The 16,847-nt window shown below is 40.2% G+C and overlaps 2 protein-coding genes across 2 annotated transcripts in view; one reads left to right on the forward strand and one right to left on the reverse strand.

The window, feature by feature from the left end:
- LOC102566149 (chondroitin sulfate proteoglycan 4) overlaps window positions 1-14,918 on the forward strand; it is a 55,591-nt gene extending 40,673 nt beyond the window's left edge. The window contains exons 8-10 of the mRNA XM_014594044.3: window positions 2,823-2,995; window positions 7,851-8,034; window positions 8,626-14,918. Coding sequence (XP_014449530.3) covers window positions 2,823-2,995; window positions 7,851-8,034; window positions 8,626-10,679 — 2,411 coding nt within the window. The 3' untranslated portion in view covers window positions 10,680-14,918. The remainder of the gene's footprint in view (window positions 1-2,822; window positions 2,996-7,850; window positions 8,035-8,625) is intronic.
- Window positions 9,313-16,847, reverse strand: part of SNX18 (sorting nexin 18) — a 195,643-nt gene continuing 188,108 nt past the window's right edge. The window contains exon 3 of the mRNA XM_059725182.1: window positions 9,313-9,402. Within this exon, the coding sequence (XP_059581165.1) occupies window positions 9,382-9,402 (21 nt within the window). The 3' untranslated portion in view covers window positions 9,313-9,381. The remainder of the gene's footprint in view (window positions 9,403-16,847) is intronic.

Raw genomic sequence — 16,847 nt, forward strand, 5'->3', positions numbered from 1 at the left:
ATATGTCCAGCCACCCTAGTTCACATAGAATATACCAGATTCACTGGTGCAGTGTAGGAATTTCTTTTCAAGTCCCAGTGCAGTTTGTTTCATTCAGCATGCTCAGTGTGTTAGCTGATTGTCATGAAAACTTCATCTTGCATTTTTACATCTGACTGACCATAAGTGTCTGTGGATTATGATGCCTTCTGCTGGTACCTCCTGTTGGCAAAGCCACAGGGAATCGGGTAGTGCCAGGAGGTGGCAAAGAAGGGTTGCCACAAAGGAAGAGATTTCAAGTGGTAAGATGTTTCTCAACCTTTTTAGACTCAAGGAACCCTTTAATAGACTTGAGAGATTCCTTGGAAAATGACAGCTCTTTATTTTCACTCATTTTTTTTTTTTGATGACAGAAAAGTAATAAAGGAGTTCTTCTGTTGCAAAAAACTCAGAACACAACAGGGAAGAATGGTTTTAACTATGTGCATTCCTATTTGAAATCTCTGTTTTTATCTTGTGAATCTTGATTGCACACCTAACAGCACTCTACAGCACCCTTGAAAGGATCTGAAGACACCCCAGAGTGCCACGGCACCCTGGTTGAGAATTACTGGTCTGCGTGGTATACTGAGTCCAAAACAGTTTCTATAAGAGGAGATCACCACTTTTGATAAGGGTTATGCAGAAATAGAATTGCCTGAACTAGTTCGTGGTGAATGGAATAGTTCCCTGCTGTGTGTCTGTTCACAACTATACATCTCTACACTGTAACTGGCTACACAAGGGCTAATTTGCATAACAATAATACAGTACTACTATTGAGAAGTAATCCCATTGTGTGAGCAAGTTGTTCTGGCTGGCTGTTGCCCTGTACTCCATATCCAAGTGCCCACAGCAGACATACCAATTTGATGCTTCCCTCCCCATTTTATGAAACAGAAGAGAAAGGGGGAAAAGAGGCAAAAAGAAGTAAGGAGATGAAGAGGAAGGAAATGCTTTAAGATGCATGTGAAGTATAAAATCTCTGTTGATTGTCAAAGGGACAGGGATGATAGGAGGGTGGGAAGCAGATAGAACTGGACATCTTAATTTCAGTATAGCAACAACTCCTCAAAGGAGTTGTTTCAAAGTGGATGCAGTTGGAACCAGGATACAACTATTACCTTGTAAACAGGGAGAACCATTAAGTTTAACATCAATGACAAATTCCCATTCCTTATACTTACCATATTTTTCCTTTAAAAATGGTGTACAGAAATATGTTATTCTAAGTTACCCATCTGCAAAGATTATGTTTTACTGGAGACTGGTTGATGATTCAGTCTCCAATGACATATATTACTTCTGTCCAAAATTATATATTTATACTCATAAATGCTTTTTGTTAAAGGAAGAAGCTAAAGTTAGAAGTTGGGGGGAGACGCAGGAAATTTATAAGATTATTCTTTATCATAATCCAGGTCTGTCCAACTTCTGAGCAGGCAGATATCATACACTGTGCAGGGCCTATCAGCCTCCTCCCAGGGCCTGTGCCACTACACCTTGCAGGGCTGGGGCAGGAACTGGTAGCTGGAGGAGGGAGCAGGAGCCTGAAGAGCCTGATCACAGCAGCAGCAGGAGCAATGCAGGCAGTGGTGCCCGGGTGGGATCCTGCAGACCGCTAGCTAGGCTGCCAGTTGGACAGTCCTTTTGTGATCTTTGAGAAAATATTGGCCTACAAGTGCAAAAATACAATTGCTTTTCAGTGAGACAAAGTGTTATTGTTATTGTTCTAAAGTTTGCTGTGTATGATTTGTGAAGAGAGGTTATATCAAAAGGAAGATGCTCAAAGATATTTTTAATGAACAGATGAACTCTTTATATTATAGCTGTAAATTATTTTAACTTAGAATAATGCTAACAGCATGCAGTGATGCCCATTGGACAAGCTGCTTGTGTGGCATTTGGAGATGTATACTTTTTCCTGTTAGAACTTCTCTGTCAGGAAATGATTGGAGTTATTCTGTGTCACAACGCTTCTATAAATTGCCTAAGTTTGGTTAAGTTCCAGAATGCCAGTTAGTAACCTAGGATGCGACAGTCCCCAGTTGTTACACAACGATATACTGCAAAAGAATTTTGGTCCCCTCCCGATCAGAATTGTGCATTCAGCATTATTGAAATACATGCAATTTCAAAGCATTGTGTCACTTGTACAGCATCCTCACTCATTTAAAAACAATCAGTGATTTATGTTTTAATCATATTTGAAGGATGATGTTGATGCTCTATTGGTGACAGAAGCAACGTGTAGCTTATTGCTATAAAATGTGTGCCATCTGGATTGCAAAGACTGCCATAATGAACCTTCCTTAAACAGAACCTGCCAATTTTCTTGAATTGCCTGGGAAAATGGAGATTATAAAATGTTCTCTCTTTTCTGACCTCAGCCAGATTTGTAATCTCTCTCTCTCTCTCGAGTTGAAAGCCTCAGGACCTATCATCGAGTATGTCTCATCCCTTAATTTTTAATTTTGAGGCAATCTTTGTAGAAACTGGTATGCAGTGAGTGTATGTTCTAATGCTGCTTGTAATTTCCATTTTTCATTTTTATAAACTAAAGCTAGATAATATCAGTGTGCTTGCCTAGTGCTGTGCTTTGCACTGACTGTAAGATGCCCATAATTCTGTGAGAACTGAGACACAAAAATTAGAGACATAATAAAATAATTAATTTTATGAAGTGCTATGTAAATGCCAAGTAATATAATTTGGTGACGGGCTGAGTGGTAGATATAAAAGTTTTCTTGTGGTAAAAAAAAATACATTGTTGTAAACCTGGATTATTTTTAATTATTACTTAGGTTCTAAGAAACCTATTTCAGCTCATGATCTAAAAGCTGTAACCAATGATGTGGCTAACACAGGAAACAGAACTATAACTTTCACAGTTGTACATTCCCCAAAACTTGGAAGACTGATCAAAACAGATTCCAGCAACACCACCCAGGATATTTTCAGTTTTACCCAATCCATGGTAAGCATTTCTGTTATAAAAATTACAGGGAAAGACTGCTAGTATAAAATTCATCCCACTTATTCATTCTGTGCCAAGTTCTTTCACTCACATTTTCATGCCAGACATGTGTGACTCGTCACTGTTATTGCACAGTTACAGTGTGTTATTTAATGTTTGGCATCTTGCAGTGACCCACAATGAGAAACCTTTGTTTTCCCTCCTGGAGATTTGCAGTCTCAACAATTTATATTCTGATGTTTTGACTGCAATGGCATTTTTTTTTAACTAACAGCGGATGGTCCAGTTTTGTTACACTAACAGTTGGATGATCTCGTTTCACTTCCTCATGAGATGTTAGAAGGCTTTGGGGGGAAGAAGTCATCTCTGGCAATGCACAACACCAATTGTCAGGCTTAGATTGTGCATGGCTCCTATTGGCTTCTTCATCCATGTTTTTGTGTGTTTTACACAACTGATTGTATTCAGAAAACAACTCATTCAGGAGCTTAATATGTTGAGTTTACAGAAGCAAAAGCAGGGCTAAAACACAAGACGTTTTTCCTCTGGTGTTTAACATCTGTTAGCGATGGGTATCTGGTCTGCTGTGTTTTTGTAAATTAGATGCATGTACACACAATTGTGCATACATAGCTATGTACCTGTCCAGCCAGTCTGTAGTCTACAGTGTATGCTCAGTCTGTGCACACATGCTTACACATCTACACTGCAGGGGAAATAGAATTGCTACCTCCTGGTAAGCGCCAAAAATGCCACTTAATGTGGCTAGAATATTGCCACAATGGGAAATAGAATTCTGCCCTTGGAGCTCAGGATTATACAAATGGTCAATAGGATTTTAAGTAAAAAAAAAAAAAAAGAAAAAGAAAAGAAAAAATGTTGAAGTCCATGAAGATGAAGAAATTGTCTCTGTTTTAATAAAAGTCTCATGAATCAAGTTTAAGTCTGAAAGCATACTCGTTCCATTCAGTTCTGGTGACTTCCATTGGCACCTCAGTGTGTCCAGAAGTGAAACTCATTTATTTGGTCTACAAAATAAGTCCGTCCTTCTGCTGAAGTGGTTATCTCTTCCTGATGTCTGTGGTTTTGCTACCCCATTGTTAAATAAAGCTGTAATCACCATCCACTTTCCACAGGACTCATTCGAGGCCAGCCATTTGTTATGGCCATGTCATTATCCATAGTCAGGATAAGAAAGCTAATTTGTACATCAGACTTTTCCAAACCTGTTAAACAGATTAGTTTTGAATGCAGGGTTGTTTTGCTCCATAACCACCGTTTGCTATGATATCTCCAAGGTATTTCTGTCTTGCAAGAAGCTATTAGCTTCCTCTCCAGGCAGCAAATCTGAATGTCTATTTAATTAAACCAAATGGAACTTATTTAATTATCTTCTAATTTGATCATCTGAGTTAAGTGTTGCATAAATGGAGAAAGCAAATCCACACCAGTAGCAGCCTTTCAATAACCCAGATGCAACATACGGATGTAATAAAAATCCCTAAATAGATTAAAAATAAATATGAAAAATCATAGAGTTTATGGGCTGATGATAATCCCTACTCTTATTTGGTAAATATATGTGATCCAGTTGGAAGCTTAGATTTGCCCTTAGGAGCTTTATCCTGTTCTAACATCTACATAGACATATGTGGCTGTTTCCTACTCAGCTACACATCAGCCCCAGAGGGCAGCATTTATAGGCAGCCTCCAGAGCAGTACAGGGAAAATTGTAAGATGCTCTTTTTGGGGATGGGCAGCATAGAAATCAAAGAAAGAACCATGCAGAAAGAAGCTTTCCTTACCTAAATCTGAACTTTTAGGGCAAATCAAGTTATTGTGCTTTGGAAGTTATTTTGAAAATTGGTCTGAAGAGCCAGTTTCCCCATTAAGGGGAGTTTGCTGTTGATTTTAGTAGGAGTGGGATGAGCTTCCATCACTTGGGGCTGAGATGATGTACTGCTATGTGCTTTACTCAAAATAACTAGAATTGACCAGTTCATTTAAAAGTATTGCACAAAGACCTCGTGGCAGTGAATTCTGTGGGATGTTTGCAAGGTCATTGGTGGCTAATAAACTTGAGGAGGCCTAATTGTTCTTGTCACCTAGTAGTGCTAATTAGTCTACCTAAGGTACCACACAGACATGCCTACACTACTTCTTGGTGCCCTCCTCAAAGCTGTACACTGCATTTCAGGGCGCTGCTGCTGGGCATAAGTTCATCAGGCAAAGTAGTATGTTGTGGCTTAAACACAGAGGCAATACCCTCTCAAGCAGTTACAAACTAAGGCCCCTAGTGAAACAGTGGTGAGATTGAGATTGGAGGAATTTATGCCCTATCACAAACATTGCACCTCCTGTCATACCAGACATGCATGGCATGAGGGTGGTGTTTGGGGCATAAAATTCCTCCAGTCCCAGTTGCACCACTGCTGCCCCCAGCCCAATCCTGCAGATGGATTCAAAATCCTACAGATCAGGCTGGACAGCTTTATCCTAGACCCAGGGCTTCCCTCAGCTCTCTGCAGTTTCCAGACCCAGGGCTGTTGGGGCTGGGTCCAACACTCATCTGACAACAGCCCCATGTCTCAAACTGGACCGAGGACTTTCAGGGTCAGGTCCTGGGTTCTGACAGCTCAAGGTAGGCTTAGGACCCACAGCAGTTGAGAATGGGTCTGACAATCAGCTGATTGTTGGACCCAGCCTTGGCAGCCCGGGGCTGGTTCAAGACCCTGACAGTTCCAGCTCCAGTTAAAGACCTAGGGCAGTCAGGGTTGGGTCTGACAATCAGTTGATGGTTGACCTAGCCCTAGGAGAGTCCAGCTGCATGCATGGTCTTTAGATGTCCCGGGGCACCGGGACCCTCTTACTCCTTCCTGGAATCCCCATGTTCCAGGATATTTAAAAAGCATGGTTCAGCCCAGCTCCCCACAACCTGGCATTTATAAGGGCCTCAGCCTGCAGCCCTTGTAGCAAGGCAGAAAAGGCTGCTGGGCTGCAGAGTTACCAGGTTCCCAGTAGCCAGAGCTCCTTGCCACCTTCCCCCTCCACCAGGAAACCTTGTAACTGGGTCTCTCAGCAGCCAAGTTTCAGCATGGGGACTAGGGCTGTACTAGTTCCAGTGCTGACCAATATCCCCCCTGATGATGCTGACAATCAGCTGTTTGTGTTAGCATTGGCATGGTAGTGCTACACATTCAAATTATGGCACCATACAAATAAGCCACAAAGATGTTTCACATTTTTTGTGGGATAACTTTGTCTGGTTTGCTGCTTTATGGTGACATAAATCAGCTAAACATGTAGCACCATTACTATTTATGGTGCAATTAATTAATCACACCATAACAATATGTTTGCCAGAGGCCTAATGCTCATCAAGTCAGATAAGTACAATACTTGAATGGGATATCTGCATGGATTTGGTAAGTAGAACTGTCTTCTCTAATTCAGTGAAGAAATAACCCAGCCAAGGGTAAATCTATTAGATGAGAACTTTAAAAAAATCTTTTTTTTTTTTTTTTTGGCCATTAGAGATTGCACAGCATTTTCACAAGATTCTGGATGCCAACCCTGAGGTTTTGACCAAATTCCAGGAGTTGCTTTCTTTAGGCCAGCAACTCACATGACAGTGATAAGCCAGAGACTCACATGACAATGTATTTTTCATTTCTTGCCCTACACTGCTGCACAGTCTTGCTGTGTGCTGTTGACTAGATGATACATTCTTTGAGATGGAGGCACTTCAACAGCAGGGGAACTTATTATTTGTGTGTGTGTGTGTGTGTGTGTGTGTGTGTGTGTTATATATGTATGTATGTTTATGTATCTCCTAGGTATACTGGAGAAACATCCATGGTAAGTTTTTAAACAAGTTAGTTAACAGAAAGAGTCAAGTCACAGCAGCAGCATGGAACCCAAACAGGCTAATTTACCCTATGTGTTAGCTTCCATCTGTTCTCCAGCTGCTTCTCAGCAAGATAAATTAACTCAGGCTGAGCTCCATACTGCCGTGACTAGACTGCTTGCAGTACGTGAGCTAGTTTGTCTGCACATGTGCACAGAATGTTTCTTTGAAGACATATGGCAAAATTCTTGCTGGAGCTTTGACTCCTTTCTGACCCTCAAAGGCAGCAATAGCATGGCATAACTGTAGCCTGTAGGGAGAGCCTTGTTCTCTACTGGCGAATGGGTGGCATCCCCAAATGAATATACAGGCTTCTCACTAAACACTTCTCTCAGCTCGTAATGCCCATGGTTGATGAAGGAGAATCTCTAATAAGAGCACGACTTAACAGTCAATGCTTCAGCTTCTTCAGGGTTCAGCAGTGCCCCCTTGTATCCTCTTAGCACAAGAAGCCAAAGGTTTTCCCAAGCTTGGGCTCCATGACACAATTTTAATATATTATACATTAAGCTCTCATTCTCCAGAAGGGGGAACCTGCAAAGCTGGTAACTTTAGAGAGGTAAACCTTATTCGCTTCTGCTTCTCTGCAGATACCATCCTTCAGGATTTCCACTCATCCCCCACTTCCCCTCTGGTTGCCATATTTGAGGTATCTTATGTGGTCACCTTTGTATTATGAGGGTCTGGCTCATGTTGCATATGACTTCTTCTCATTGAGGGTGGCAGCAGACTTAAGAGTTAGGGGAGTTCCTGACAGCCTGGTGCTAACGAACTAGCAGCCTACACATAATCAGAAAAGTAGAATTACAAGCAGCTTTGGCATCTGTCATATACTCAGTCACAGAGTAGAGATGAGAACACACAGTGCTCTTTCAGACTGTTATGCTTGTAATTTGTATCCCATTGTACCTGTGCCTTCAAAGAGCCTGAATTCCTCTGTTTTGTCAGGTGGATGAAGGTCTGGTCGTTTATGAGCATACGCAGATTGAGGCACTGGGCTGGAATGGAGAAGATTCTTTTACTTTTACAGTTTCTTCCCCACCCGCAACTCTAGATCTCCAGGTGTTTCACATTGCCATTTCATATGACATTAATAGACATGATCACAATAGTCATCTGCTTGCAAATACAGGTAAGGTTACTGTGGCTGTTGAACTTCTGTATTTTATGATCTCCTATGGGTCTAACAAGCAAAATAAAAAAACTGAAAAACTAATTATTTATGATGCTCAATTATGTAATTAAAAATATATAGGGACACTGCCCTCAAGTCTAGGTAAAGCTCAAAATATAGTTTTCACACAATTTTTAAAAATTATTATTTATTTTATATGCCTTTACTACTGGGTGAGAAGACAAGCTTAGAAAACTAATGTTCCTTAAACCTTTTAATGTAAAAGATCTTAAAATATCTTAAAAACTCTTAATGTGGGGGTGGGGATTATCTTTTGCTGTAACCATGTGGAAGTAATACAAGGGAAAATACATAGTGTATCTATAGCTGTATCATATCAGTACATCTTTAATTCAACTCCCATATATTAACCTAGGAATTTAGCCATCATTTTTAAACCACTCTATTGTAAAATTCTAATACTATATTTCTGGCTGTATCAGATGATAATGTGGGATATTAAGAAGGTAAGATTCTCTATCACTGCTTCCTGAGTACCATCATTATTTTATGCTGCTGCATATCCATTTCTGTTCTCCTTTCCACAAGGTGCTGTTGTCCAGGAAGGAGGAAAAGTCATAATCAACAAAATGAACTTAGATGCTTCAAATCTGTTGGTTAAGTTACCTGAGATGGAACGTTCCATGTATGAAGTCTGGTATCAAGTCATATCTTTACCACAGCATGGCATTGTTGTTGTTGGTGAAAGAAATATTACCAAAGAAAAACCTAACTTTTCCCAATACATACTTAACAAATTTGGAATCACATATGTACATGATAATTCTGAGTCATTCACTGACCATTTCACTTTTGCTGTTTGGTTAAACCTGAAGAGCAAGACTGCAACAAAGCCTGATACTGACATTTTGGAAGAGATGTTTAATATCACTGTGGTTCCAGTGAATGACCAAGCTCCAGAGCTGAAGACAAAAAGGCTGCATTTGAAATTCTTGCAAGGAGATACATTTGTGCTAGGGCCAGAAAATCTGAAAGTTGAAGATTTAGACAACACTCCAGGGGAAATCAAATACACCATCATTAGCAATCCCAGTAATGGCTTTTTAGCAATGACGGACAATCTCACTGTACCTGTACAGGATTTCACACAAGCTGATATTGATAGTGGCAGAGTTTGGTTTGTACATGATGGAAGTTCATCATCTGGGGTCTTTTACTTTAGTGTGACTGATGGCAAACATCGTCCATTATACAAACTTTTTAATCTTGAAGTTACACCAGTTTCCCTCGTCATAGTCAACCTTACGGATGTAGTACTTCCACAGGGCCAGACCTCAGTCACGATTACGTATGTACAGCTATCAGCTACAACAAATGGGAAAAACACCAACATTAGTTATGAAGTAACAGAGCCTCTCAACTATGGACATCTGATGATTGGAAGTAAGCAGGTTACTAAGTTTGAACAGGCAGACCTGCACACAGGGAGACTGTCTTATCACATGACAAATCTCAGTGCATCCCAGGATAGGTTGGAGTTCATGCTGTTCACTTCAGAAAGCAATCTAACAGGACAGGTTCTGAAAATCACATGCAGGCCTTTGGTGCAGGTTGCATCTGACCTAAAAATTCCAAATAGGGTAGCTTATAAATTAGGGATCAGTGATCTGGATGCTACTGAATTAGCTAGCAGGACGGATAGCAGCCCCAAATTTGAAGTGGTAGAGCCCCCAGCTCATGGCAGAATTGTGAGAAGACAGTCAATAAGTGGTGCTAAATTTGAAGAAATTAATACATTTACACAGGATGACATTGACAGAGGTCTAGTGCTGCTTGATATAGATGCAAATATGACAAGCACTGATGTTTTAAATGACTCATTTGTATTTATTCTCCAGGCAGATAACGTGCAGCCAGCTGTAGGCTGTTTACAGTATTCCATTGTGCCATATGATCCTTTACTTGTGCAGGGTTTTACTACTGAGGTGCCTTTCTCAACCAGAATAAATACTTTACAGAGTCATACTACCTTGAAGAGTGAACCACCAGTTTCCTCACAGAATGAGCGACATACAGAAGGATCAAGACAGATTGTCCATACCAGGTGGCAACATCAACATCGCTGGGGCAGTCAACATGATGAGGATCCAAGGCTTAATCTAGAAGCAGCAGTGAACAAATCCACATGGACTGAGACTATGATCAAAGCAAATGGCCGAAGTCCCAGAGTGCAGCTGAGTGACAGCAGCAACCCTTTGTCCATCATTATCCCTCTTGTGTCAGTGTCTCTTTTACTTATCATTTTTGTGATTTCTGTGTGTATTCTGCTACTGTGTCATAAGAAAGAAAAAGCAAAACCCCTCATCAAAAATCAAACTCTCGTAGTCCCCAGTAGTCCAGGTCCTTGTCCAGAACGGAGCTTGACTGTGCCCACAGTCACAGTGACTCCTCTGCTTAATGGGGCTGAAAACCCCACAGCCTCCCCCTTCACAGCAGTCCGATGTGAACGGTTGCTTCCCACACTGGTTGTTCCAACTGATAAAAGATCTTTGCAAAACAACTGGTTAAACCTTGATCCTGAGATGGTGCAGCACTGTCGAAAAACAAACCCAACTTTGAAACGCAATCAGTATTGGGTATAGAGCATGGCTAGCTTGAATTCTAGACAAGGCAGACAAGTTTATTTGGGTGAATATGATGATATCTTTTATTAGACCAGCTTAAATAGTTAGAAAAAAATGTATAGCAAGCTTTTGGGTTTAAAAACCTTTCATCAGGCTGAGAAAGTCTCTGCAGTTGGTGTGTGGTCTTCCTGGATGGAATGAATAGTAAAGAAGCCAGAGACTGGGCTGGTATGCATGTGAGATAGGCAGTCAGTGAAGATGTCAATTGAGGAGTCACTGGGTGAGAGACAGGCTGGGGTGGTGGGGGGAGAAAGGGGATGAATGTAGCAATTAAATAGTGGAGAGGTACCTGGGGAGTCAGATGTCAGGTAGGTTATAATGTGTCATAAATCCAACATCTATAGTCCCTGATTTTTTGTGTCCAGGAGGTTGATGAAGTGGAGTTCATAAGCTCATCTCTGAGAAGTGTGTTGTAAGTTTCCTTTGAGGTTTAGAACTGAGAGATTGGAGAGGGAGTGGTTTTCTTGTGAGAAATGTGCCCCCACCAGTAATTTGGGTATTCCTGTCTTTGATAGATTTTCAGTGTGCGTTCATTCTGGTGCGCAGTTGTTTGTCATAGGCGAGTCCCCGAAATAGTTAAGTGCTCCTGTCACAATAGATTGAGAGAGCAACAAAACCCCGCCTGAGCAACTGACTTTGCCACCTAATATGGGCATGCCCCATGTAACCTGTCAGGCGCCTTAGTTGGCGGTTCCTCTTTGATCTGCCCTCTGTGGAAAATTCCATTACATGTGCCACTGTGGAAAATTCTGCTATGTCAGTGTCTAGCAGCTAAATGCTACATCTCAGTGGAAAGTTACTGTACAGAAAAAAAAGTTCCCGCCAACCCTGTGTAAACAGGTGCACCACCATTGGCCAGTTGTAAATTATTCTTCCTTAGCGGTTAGCTATTGGCTCGCTAGCCATATAAAAGGTTAATGCAGTTTCCGCCCAAGTTGGAGACCTCAGAGAACACCTCAGAGGCAAGTTGATGGCCTGATCACCCTCCAATGTCTCCCCGTTGTCGACCTTCCAGACGTACCCCGTTCCCGTTGCATGCTCACTGCGTTCACAAATTGTCGACTCGTTGTGTTGTGTTACCTGTTGCCTGTTATCTGTTACGTTACTCGTTACCTGTTGTCTGTAACCAAGTAATCGTTCACCACCTGCGACAGTGTCATCTGAGGCGTAAGTAAAATCTTGTTGCAACCAATACTCTGTCGCAGCCTCTCCATCCACTCGCCTGCCTGACGATCCTATTTCACTTACCAACACCGCTTTCTGGACTGGCTCCCAGAACATTGTTGTTTGGTCTCTCCTATGTATTTTCCATCGGGGAATTTGGTGCACTGGATGAGATGTATTACATTTGTGGAGGTGCAGCTGCAAGATCCAGGAATGCTGATGGCTCTGTTGTGGGGTGTAGTAATTGTGGGGGGCGGTGGAGATGTGTTGGCAGGTTTTGCATTTCTTGTCATGGGATGGTGTGGATCCATTTGGTGTGTTCTGGGTCTGAGAAAGTTTGCTTCTGGTGATGAGGTTAGTGAGGTTTGGTGCTTGTTTGAAGGCTAGGATCTGCCCCCCCCAGCCTGTTTCTCACCCACTGACTCCTCAATTTTACATCTTCACTGACTGCCTCTCTCACATGCATACCAGCACAGCCTCTGGCTTCTTTACTATTCATTCCATCCGGGAAGTGCACACACCAACTGCAGAGACTTCCTCAGCCTGACAAAGGGCTTTTAAACCTGAAAAATTGCTATAATATTTTTTTCCAACTATTTAAGTTGGTCTGACAAAAGATACCATAGTCACACAAAGAACCTTGTCTGCCTATGTCCTGAGACCAACATTACTACAACCTATACTCCTAGTATATAATGTTGACACTTGATCATTTGTTATTCTTATTTATTTTGGGTCACATTTGGTACTCTTAGTGAAGTAAAGGTGTGATCTAAAACAAAATGAATGAAATGGGTTAATTCTTGTTACTTTCAGTAGTTTTGGTTCAAACCCTTAGTTGTTACTTAAACTCTTGTTACATAAATTGTCCACTGATTTCAGTGCAATATTTGACCCCGTGTACTTTAACTCAGTATTTGCATTATATTATATTGACCTTGGAAGGGATAAGGTAGTGCATGCACTCATAGACGTGTGTATGTGTGTGTTCATAACACACACACACACACACACACACACACACACACACACACACATTTAGTTATTTGCTGTATATTTTAATATACTAAAACTTCAAAAATCAAACAGTATGATTTGTAACCTGTCTCCTGTCTTTAACCAACTTTCTTTACAGGAAATGCAACTGTTTTCATAAATAATTGCCAAGGTGCTAATGTCAATAACATCAGTTTGACCTGAATGCTTTTCAAAGGCCAATGCTAAGTAACAAAGCTGTGATTATTGTGACAGGTATTCATTCAGGTCACTGAGCTGGAAATCTAGGAGCCTTCATAGCAAGGATGCTACAGCTCTAATAATAGATGCATGATTCTGGTAACACTTGTTACAGTGAGCTTATATTTGTTCTTTTCCTCATTTATTATTAAACTCCAGCCTTTAATGTCTGCTGAATGGCGTAATGCATGCTTGACCTCTAATCCACATGGCAAAAGCTGTGTATCAGCCAGCCAGCCTGTCTGCAGCATTATCTTTAGGCTTTAGGTTTTGTCTGGAGAAACATATCACATTTCCTACTGCTGAGTAAGGGCTGAATTCTGCCCTCAGTAAAGTGAATAGAACTCTCTTTGAAGCCAGGGGCTTCAGCAGAGGTGGCAGAAGAATGTAGTTCTCTACTGTACAACATTTGTTGTTAAACTACTGACGCAACTAATCTGGTCTGAATGGCTGGAAGTAACTATACTGTGGAAAACGTTCACAATTTAGTGTTGTTCAAGAATGCTGATCATTTGTGCCTTAAAAGATTTATCTATAAAATATACTACATAATCCAGTTCAGCTCTGTTGATAAAATGTGCAATGATTTCCCTTTAAGGGGGAATATTTCTGTTTGATTTAACAATCCTTGCTAAATAATAATTCTCAGGTCCCATCTTGTTTCCCCTGAAGGCAGTTGCAAACCTCACATTGACTTCAGAGGGAGTAGAATCCTTCCAGTCCATTTTCTAAATCAGATTTGGAAGGACTATTTTTGCTTCTCATTGTATCTGATACCAGTTTTTCTGTAAGGATGACAAGTTTGGTGTTGATACACCACAATGCTTTTTTTTATTTCATACCAAAATTTTATTGTTGTTTGACAACCAAGTACTACCACTTTCATTCTAACAGCCAGGAGAGTAGTAGTATAAACATTTGTATTGCTATTTGTTTCACAGCATCTTATTCCATTTGATACTCCTGATCGACTTCTTGCTGTTAGCCATATTTCCCCATTTCTTTCTTTCTTTATTTAATTTAGATGAAATTCACTCCAGTGGAAAGATCCAGGCTAAAGACTAGCTTCCCTCTTTGCCCTGGGGCCCAATTTGTGGTTCTTTCATTTCAGGATTGCTGGAGAGGAGAAAGATGGAGGAAACCTTTCTAATCCCTGACCACCCCTGCAAAGATTGGTCATTAATAAACTACAGGTTGATACGTCAGATGATACAGGTGTCCAAAGGGTCTATTTCTAGGAAAGGGGCTATATAAATATTTAGGGCCAAGTCTTCAGCTGATGAAGTTAGTGGTTACTATGCCAGTTCATGCTAGCTAAAGATTTAGGCCACAGCCTGAGTAATCACAAACCAAAATGTATTTCACAACTTCGGGCCCACTCCCACAGTCCATATTTAGGTACGACACAACTCCCATTGATTCCATAACGGCAGTGAGAGTTTGTCCTGAATAAAACTACAGACTGAGGAGTCTTTATGAAAATAAATATTAGTTACCTATGATTCATGGTTATAATTTCAGAAACCAGAATTTTTTACTGTCGGTGCCTGTTTTTAAATTGACCCTGTTATTGTATTCTGTCTTAAAAAGGTGAGATTTTTTTAAAGAATTGCCTTCTTACTAAATAATTTTTAAATTACAACAAAAAATTGTGACAACCTATGCAACTTCTCCAATGTCTGTTTTATATATTGCAGCATGGTGCTGTCCATCAATTTTTTAATGACCTGAAAAAGTTGAGTTGTAATGCAAAAATACAACTTGATCCTGTTACAAATAAAATCTTATTTCTCAGTTTCCTGGTGTTCATTTTTATTGATAGATAGATATTTCACTGGGACATAACTGGAACATGACATATAGTCAAGTCATTGGTCTGTCACAGCTGCTATTCTGTTTGGAATAGCGATCGCTACTTGACGCTGCAGAGATAAATAGAAAAGGTGAAAATGCCATTTTATGAAATGTAAGTACAATAAACCTTATTCTGACTTCTATTCAGCCATTTGACTCTGCAGAACTGCATTGTTGAGTTGTATTATTACATCAAGTGCTGTGGCAGTGACTGGAGACCAAGTGAGAACAGGACCTTATTATATAGGCATCATAAACATGCAAAGTGAACAGTCTCTTCTTTGGAGAGTGTACAATCCAATTTCTAACTAGGGGAGAACATCTTAGAAGGTGCTGAATCCCTCACTGAAACTGCTGAGAGTCAATGGTGCTTAGTGCTGCATGGGGCTAAAATGTTTTTATAGCTGAAATGACAGTTTGTTAAAACTGAAAGTGTTGCAATGAATTCCCTGAATAGGAAAAAAAAAATACATTTGAAAGAAAGGTTTGAAAACATCCAGTGTTGACATTTTCAAGATATCAAACTCTGATTTGCAGGTCAATGTGATATTTAATTTAAATTAATTTGCAATAAAAAATGTCAGAAGTCTTTGTTGAAGTGAGATGTTTCAAAATGATTGATATGGAACAGTTTGACCTGATCTCTTTTTTTTGTTTGTTTTGTTTTTCATTTCAGTTCAAGAAAAGTTTCAAACTTTCAGACCCAGTTTGGGACAGGGCAAATTTTTGATTGATCAAAAACTCTTGTGGAACAGTAACTGTTTTCTACATAGCTCTACTGAGAATCTCTCATTGTTGGACCTAGAATAAGGAAATGAATATTAGTAACAGAGCTGAGTTTCTCTCCTTTCTCTCTTCCCTCCTTCCCACCCCCCTTTCTCCTCCCACCCCCTCTTCCTTTCCACAAACACACATTTTTGTTCATACAATATCAAAAAAGTTTGGTTATGAAAAACAAATGTGTTCTTCATTCTTTCCCTTTGGGTCCTTTTTCTATTTCCTTTGGTGCTTTACTTTTTCCATCCTGGTAAAATTAATAAGACCCACCTGAAACAATGTACTTACTTCTATAGCAAGTTAATGATATTATAAATCACCCAGTAAGGCCCAGACCTACAGGAACACTATTCTGCATTCTTGAAATGCAAGTCTCCCTCATCCCAGCATCTTTTCAAATGTGTCCCTTTGTTGCGAAGTTGAAGTACAGTCGATTAGTATTTTTTTAAACAGGCAGAAAATAATTGTCCTGGCAAATGCAATGGAAATTCTATTAATTTATTTAGTTTGATTCAAAACAAAATGAAATATTCAATTCCTGCCAGAGCTGCATATCTGAAATTCAGTCCCAGCACAAAGTGTTCTTTCATTGTAGTTTGTATGATTCCTTGTTTGAAAACTGTTTGTAGAAAGAGGCTCTGTGGTAAAGCTGTTTTTTCAACATGTTCTTTTCCCCTATTTTTAAACTTGTTTCCTAGTTGCTTCTGTTCTGCTTTGCACCTGCTCTGACCACTACCTAATGATTAAGTTTGCTGTTTGCTGGATGAGGTTTTAGCTGAACAATATTTTCTTGACCTCACAGTCAGAGGCATTAGGCCTCCTAGTCTGGAAAAAGCTGGCTTCTTTTATTCAGATAGTAGGAGTTATTTCTTATCTGTGTGCTGGATGAATGAGCCTGGAGTCTGTAATCTTCTATATTTCTATAACAGGTCCGACAGCATAGAGATCAGTATTAAAAAGTGCACCCAATTCCAGTTTTTACGCCTTCAAATTGAATTACCATTCCTACTTATTTCTTGATGTCTCAGATGAGCTTGTTAAGCGACAACCATTGTTTTTCTTTTTTTAATGGTTACATATCCCATGGGACCAGAG

Source organism: Alligator mississippiensis, chromosome 3, assembly GCF_030867095.1.
Source record: "Alligator mississippiensis isolate rAllMis1 chromosome 3, rAllMis1, whole genome shotgun sequence".
NCBI classification, from domain to species: Eukaryota; Metazoa; Chordata; order Crocodylia; family Alligatoridae; genus Alligator; species Alligator mississippiensis.